Source organism: Callionymus lyra, chromosome 11, assembly GCF_982586985.1.
Source record: "Callionymus lyra chromosome 11, fCalLyr1.hap1.1, whole genome shotgun sequence".
Lineage (NCBI taxonomy): Eukaryota > Metazoa > Chordata > Actinopteri > Syngnathiformes > Callionymidae > Callionymus > Callionymus lyra.
This window is the reverse complement of record NC_141828.1, coordinates 3,072,501-3,080,000: the sequence shown is the minus strand read 5'-3', so window position 1 is coordinate 3,080,000 and position 7,500 is coordinate 3,072,501. Positions and strand designations below refer to the sequence as shown.

Here is a 7,500-nt window from a genome sequence, read left to right as displayed (position 1 = left end):
ATGTATGTATATATATTTATATATATATATACATATACACTTGACTCTGGTGTTGTGATAGTGTAGTAACAAGTATATATGTGTAGTATTGTCCAGTACTTGACTCTGGTGTTGTGATAGTGTAGTAACAAGTATATATGTGTAGTATTGTCCAGTACTTGACTCTGGTGTTGTGATAGTGTAGTAACAAGTATATATGTGTAGTATTGTCCAGTACTTGACTCTGGTGTTGTGATAGTGTAGTAACAAGTATATATGTGTAGTATTGTCCAGTACTTGACTCTGGTGTTGTGATAGTGTAGTAACTAGTATATATGTGTAGTATTGTCCAGTACTTGACTCTGGTGTTGTGATAGTGTAGTAACAAGTATATATGTGTAGTATTGTCCAGTACTTGACTCTGGTGTTGTGATAGTGTAGTAACAAGTATATATGTGTAGTATTGTCCAGTACTTGACTCTGGTGTTGTAGTATTTACAGACCACATGACTCTTGACGAATTCGTAACTACTTTCATTTGTTTTCAAACCAAAATATGTCTAAACATCAGCTTAAAAAGACTCACTGTATCCTCTCGTCCTCAGTCATCATTCTTCCTCTAGACTGCTGCCATCTAAAGGCCGAGAGTTTAATTGCAACACAAACATGAACTCCAACATTAAATATTTACAGCGCTGTGAATATTTACTTGTGAATTGTAAATTTAAAAGATGTGTCGAACTAGTCGACCTTATATTTGATTGAAACGTAAACCACAGAATAACTGCCAACAAAAGGAACGTTTCCATGGACACTGACGGAACATCAGGCCTCATTACTGCGTTCGTTAAGCAGAAACTGTGAATCAACTGGACAAGTGCTGGACGTACAGAAGCTCCTCGCAGGAGGAAGCGAGTGAATTAGTGGAGAGAAGGTGATGCACAGCGAGCTCTGAGACCACCTGCTGCTTCTAATGCATACATTGTTGCGTTACGTTCATCATCATCATCACGAGTGTGATGAGTTCAGGGTCGTCTGGAGGTCAGTCAGCAGGAGAGAACGACCGTCGTGACACAATTATCTCGACTCGAGAGAATCATGTTTCAAAACCATCTTCACAGATGACGTCAGAGATGCAGGTACTGGTGACACCAACATCTTATTCATTATTAATTATTAAAACATCAAGTGTTTCACGTGTGAGTTTGTTTTCAGCACAGACTCGCTAAGATTACTTCTCTTTAAACAATGACTGAAGAGTTCATTTCAAACGTACACATTAACGTGAATGACTCATTAAACATGAAGATGGATTAAGGATCTAAATAAACTGACCATCAGTGAGAAATCATTTCCTCGAAGAATCTTCCTGAAGAATGGACTGATGTCTGCGTCGATCTTGACTTTCTTTTATCGTATCGACGATCCTTCTCTCTTATCGTCCTGACCTTCAAACACTTTTCTTCACTTCGGACGATTTGCAGTTTTCCACGGATTCAAAACTAGAATCTAGTTACAAGTGTGTATTTGTAGAATTCTCAGGAACATTCGATAGATTTGGAAGTTTTTAGGGTGAATTGAGAAGACGAACATTTGGGAAACACTGACGTGTACGAGAGAAATCTTTTCTAACGGATGTTCCTAACAGTTAAGGTAAGGTAAGGTAAAACTTTACATGGAAAGAATCAACGTGACTCTGACAGAACCTGCATCTGATGATTGTTGCACGAGGTAAATAGATCCGGTTCTGTAACATATCTGTGGCTGGAGAATGAAAGTCGCGACTCCAACGACGTGGAACCGCTGGACGCGTCACTGGCAGAAGATCACTCACCAGATCTTATCACCAAAACATGATTTAAAGTCATTTTTGCAGAGATTTGCTGGTGGAAGGTTCACAGCCTCCAGAACCACTCAGACCATTTCCACATGTGCCACAAGACTCCGGCTTAATCAGGTAATACAGAACATTCCGCAGGAAGCCATCAGAAGAGAGTTTAAAAGTGCTGGGAGTGACGTGCCAGCGGCCGCAGCGAACAAGCGATGCATTATGGGACGAGGCTGCGGCTCTGGAGGCACTCAAGTGTTCGGAGAGATTTCTATCATGAAAATAATCAGCTGGAAGGTAACTTAATAGACGCCCCACTATGATTGCTCTCCAACAGACAGAACATTCAAGTAAAAACAGCCATTAAAGCAAAGGCTTGACCTCTTAAGTGTGAACTCGGAGATACTAAAAAAAAACACACATTCCTGCTTCGAATCCTTCTCGGCTGTCGTCCCAACGCTCACCTCAAGTCAACAAACATCCGTGGAAGTCGGCGCGAGCAGGAGAGCAAAGAGAGGCCAGTGGTTATTATGCTTGGACCGAGGCTCGTGGAGTGCGGAGCAAACGTGGACCACAGAACTCCTCTTTAATTGGACTTAAGTGAAACAAAGTCCAGATGGCTTTAATAGACAATACTCGCTGGAGGGACACTTTTTATTTGTCTTCCCCTCCATCTGTGGCCCAGTCTTGCCTTTTCCCACATAGATCCTCTTCTGTCCTCTCCTGTCTTTGTTGAATACAAACTACATCTACTTCTTTACAACTTCACTTTTTCCACAGCAACTTTAAAATCTAATAAAAAAAACTGGTTTTATTTCCCTTCCCAACATATTGTGCATCCATCCATGATGATGCATCTCACGTCCCAGCGACCGTTTCAAAATAAAACACATTTATAACGCAGTAAAACACGTCATAAGGATGATTCTTTCACGTTCATGTTCCTGAACTCGTGCACAATAATCTGAAGACGTTAAATACCTTAAAAACAAACAAAGTTTCAATCTGTACCTAATAATTTATATAAATGTTATAATAAATGAATACTGTTCTACTTTGTACTATTAATACTTTAAAATCGTTTCTGCTAAATTAATAAATACTATTTATTTAATTTTTATTTAATTGTTTTACATTGAACTTTAAGTTTCTGAAGCACCTGGTGTTGAAAGAACCTTCGTTGTCGTGTGAAGTTCTTCATGAGAAACAAACGTCTCACCAGTAGGACACGTCCAGGGGGTCGAAGGCCCGTCTAGAGATGAGGTCCGCGAACATGGACTCCGTGTTTCTACAGGCGGTTCCGTTGCCGATGACGACCCTGGTGCAGCTGACGAGGAGATGGAACACCATCAGAATCATCAATAACATGCTTTGATTCAATATTCACGACACTTTCAAAGACAGTAAAACGTTGAGCTGCATTACCTGTATTCGATCATTAGGTGGCGCAGTTTGTCAACTGCTCGTTTGGAGTCACTCAAGTAAACCACGTCAGTGTGAAGAATCTGACCTGCAAGAGCAAAAGTTACATGGATGAGATTCAACTAAAATATATTTACTTTGATATTGAACTATTTGACTGAAGTCATTGATTTATTGACTAGAAGTTGAAACCATTAACAAAATGAATCATTAGAATAATTAAACATTTATTTTTAATAATAAGGAAACATTAGAGTTAAATAGCAAAAACAGAAACAAGAGAGGAATCTTATCGATGAATGTTTAAATCTGCTTAAATGTTAGAATAAATAAATAATGATTTAAAAAAGGAAATTGTCCCCAACAATAGAAACAAATGTACAAATAAATAATGTTTTTTTCCATATGCATTGAAAAGTGATAATAATATGATATCATGGTAATAACAAGAGATCAGACAGAAGAGGATGAATCCCATGAAGAATCATTTCTCTCCGACAGGTCGTTCAGCTTCTAACACCTGATCCATCCTGACTGCACTCGATCAGTGGCCCAGAGGGAGGCCCAGAGGGAGGCCCGATCTGTGGCCCAGTGTGGAGCCACTTCCACTGGGACACATACGCAGAGCTGCTCACATGGATCTTGTCAAGGCTCTCAGGATCCAACATGGTTTAGTCCAGCTGCTCCACTTTAACGCCACATTGAACCTTTATCTTTCCATCTATGCATCCATCCATCCATCCATCATCAAACTATCCATCCATCATCCATCTATCAATCCATCATCCAACTATCCATCCATCCATCTATGCATCAATCCATCCATCATCAAACTATCCATCCATCATCCATCTATCTATCAATCCATCATCCAACTATCCATCCATCCATCAATCCCTCAATCCATCCATCCATCTATCATCAATCTATACATCCATCCATCATCCAACTATCCATCCATCATCTATCCATCCATCCATCCATCATCCAACTATCCATCCATCCATCAATCCCTCAATCCATCCATCCATCTATCATCAATCTATACATCCATCCATCATCCAACTATCCATCCATCATCTATCCATCCATCCATCCATCATCCAACTATCCATCCATCCATCAATCCCTAAATCCATCCATCCATCCCTAAATCCATCCATCCATTATCTATCATCCATCTATCAATCCATAAATCCATCTATCCATCCATCCATCCATCCATTATCCATCCATCCATCAATCAATCCCTAAATCCATCCATCCATCCATCATCTATCATCCATCTATAAATCCATAAATCCATAAATCCATCTATCATCCATCCATCAATCTATCCATTATCCATCTATCATCCATCCATCCATCTATCCATCTAAATTACACCCAAACAACAACCGACAATTCTTACTAAATGAAACAACTTGAATCTATCAAATGTAACAATAAAAAGAGCTACAGTTTCATTCTACGTATGACTGTCAATAATATACATTTATTTATGGCCGTGTGGTCAGCAGTCAATTATTGGCAAACGTGCGTCACTAAATCATAAATTATGTTTAAAATATGAACCACTCGTTTCTTCTAGAAAAGAAAGATTGTGCTTAAATATTTGTCTGTTGGAAGTCAAGAGGGTCAAAGGTCGTCCTGGAAGAATCAAAGCCATGAACAACACTTTCATTTTACATTGAATCAATGAATCGTTTGAAAATCTGAAGCAATTTTGTTTTATCAGTTTCTGAAACACAAGAGAAAAGAACATTTTTCTCTTGTTTTTTATCTCATTTCAATTCTCAGGAGTGTTTTTTCATTTGTGAAATCATTAAATACATAATAAAAAAAACCTTTGATTTCAGTTGTTTTGCGCTTTTGGATGAAATATTCAATTCTACTGTATATTCCATCATTTAAGACGAAACTGAACGTTCAGGCCGAGGCGGCTCAAACCAAGTGGACTCACTGGTGGGGGACAGGATGGCCAGTTTGCATCCGTGTCTGAAGCCGGGGTCCACGCCCATGATCACGCACCCCCTCACCGGAGACACCAGCAGGCGCTGGCGAAGGTTCCGCACAAACATGGCGATGGATTCTTTCTCTGCTGCAAGCGTGAGTTTGGACCTTGAGGAGAGAAAACGTTCTTCACACCGAATCATTTTCTTCATCGTCGGTCGAGAACTACCGGAACGTTCTGGAGAGAAACGGCAGGACGAGTCGTTTGTACGAATCCTCCACCGCGTTCTTCAAGATGTCGAAAAGTTCTTTCGCAGCAAAGCCCTTTGGTTTCCACCTTCAATAAGATCAGCATCATAATGTACAACAACAATCAAACTCAACTCAAGTCTGGGTCAAGGAAGTCTAACCGAGCAGATATTTGATCAATCATGGTTAACATCTGCTTGGAACAGAGGCTCGAAATGAAAAATAAATGTTTTATTACAAGATTTTTAACATTCTGAGCCTTATTGAGAAAAATAAAAGTTTCATTGTTTTTATCTGGTCCTTTTAAATAAGAACTTTTATTCTAGTGAGTTCCTGCTGCAACATTCAAGCAGATGTTATCCTGGAAGCTGAAGTGAGTCCGACCTGCTGTTGATGCACCAGCGAGCGAAGTCGCTCTTCACTCGCGCAGGAACGTCAACCTTCACCGTCAGAATCTTCAGACTCTCTCCTCGGTTGATGGCCAGAACCTGAACAAAACCCTTGATTACAGCGTTATCTTCACAGGACGAGGACGTTGACACCAACAAATGAAGATTCATTTTCAAATCTGAAACAAAAAACCTCGTAATTACAAAACTTCTCTGTAAGTACAATAACTTTAAAGAGCAGTAAAGCAGACGTAAACACGACTTACATCAGCAGGTAAATGAATCATTTTTAATGAATGTTTAGTTTAATGTATTCATTCATTGTCGTAGGTTTTTAAAATGTTATTTCACATTCACCATGGTCACAGGTTAAATCAACCATTAATATCCTTCTGACGTTAAAATATGAGGAAACGTGTTTTTTAAGAACGAGTCATGAAAGAATTTCCCGTTTTGATTCAGGAAACTTCAAATAGTTTAGCAATAATAACACATTAAAGGATTATAAAAGCAGACATCGGACTGGGATCCTCAAAAGGAGAAGTATTTTGGGAAACGAGTCCAAAAGTTCCCCCCGGCCTGCTGCGCCTCGAACCCCCTCCTGCCGTCACACAACTGTTGTGCTCTTGAGCAAACTGTAGTAAGTGTCTGACCTTTTCAGTGGAACCTTTCGCTCGCTCCGGCACAGGGAACAGAAAAAAAGACGTCAATCTGGAGCCCAAGCGGAAGAGGCGAGCTGACAAATGCCACCACTACGCCACCATCAGCATCAGGACCGCGAGGCCTGCCCCCCCCACTCCTCGGACTCGGTGCCACAACCATTAGCGCTCAGCGGCGCCCTGGGATTCACGCGCACAGGCGTGGATTAATGCAGCTTTTCCTGAATGTTGATGAAAGTTGGATTTCTCCTCTGTTGGCATGTTTGTGCTGCAGGGCCGCCGCCCGCCATGAGGTTTCTCAAGAGATTTTCATCAAAGCTGGAAGTTTAACAAGCGCTCCAAGGAAACACGCTAAACACCTCCGTCGCTGGGATCCAGACCTTCATACTCACAGCGTTGACTTTCCATCGACCGTCAGTCAGAATTAAAACATCTCCATCAATAACAATTCAAGGGAAAACTTTATATAAAGTCAATAAATTAAATCACTAAACCTCCGTCCAGCGGCTCATAAATACAACGAGTTCTTTAAATCAGACTCAAAGTTCTTTGAATCTCTCAGATACTGTAGGAACAACAATATATTGTTTCTATAAAAGAAACAACATGTTCTGCCTCTTATAGCAGAGAAATAATACTTTTGTGAAAGTGTTTGTAAGTGTTTCTGAAAATATGAACAACAAACGACAACATGTAAAATGTCAAACACTAAATATTAATGGTCATGAATGATATAAGTTCATAAAAAGATCATAGTTTCAAAGTAAACATGTTTGATCACATAAACATGTTTGATCATGAACAGTGTGTATAAATACTCTGGACACATGAGGACAAACGTGGCGTGACTCTCATGACTCTCATGACTCTCATGACTCTCATGACTCTCAGTGTCGGCTCGGGTCGGGTCACTGCTCGGACAGAGGCTGATCTCAGAGCAGGGATGGAGTGAGACAGAGTTGATCTCACTGAAGGGATGGAGTGAGACAGAGTTGATCTCACTGAAGGGATGGAGTGAGAC

General features: G+C 40.3%; 1 protein-coding gene across 2 annotated transcripts in view; it reads right to left on the bottom strand.

Moving 5' to 3' along the window:
• Window positions 1–7,500, bottom strand: part of srbd1 (S1 RNA binding domain 1) — an 80,443-nt gene that overhangs the window by 55,959 nt on the left and 16,984 nt on the right. For both annotated transcript variants that reach the window (XM_087802096.1, XM_087802095.1), the window contains exons 10-14: window positions 5,816–5,919; window positions 5,412–5,519; window positions 5,193–5,350; window positions 3,233–3,317; window positions 3,027–3,134 (exon numbers count right to left, since the gene is read on the bottom strand). In XM_087802096.1, the coding sequence (XP_087658222.1) occupies window positions 3,027–3,134; window positions 3,233–3,317; window positions 5,193–5,350; window positions 5,412–5,519; window positions 5,816–5,919 (563 nt within the window). The remainder of the gene's footprint in view (window positions 1–3,026; window positions 3,135–3,232; window positions 3,318–5,192; window positions 5,351–5,411; window positions 5,520–5,815; window positions 5,920–7,500) is intronic.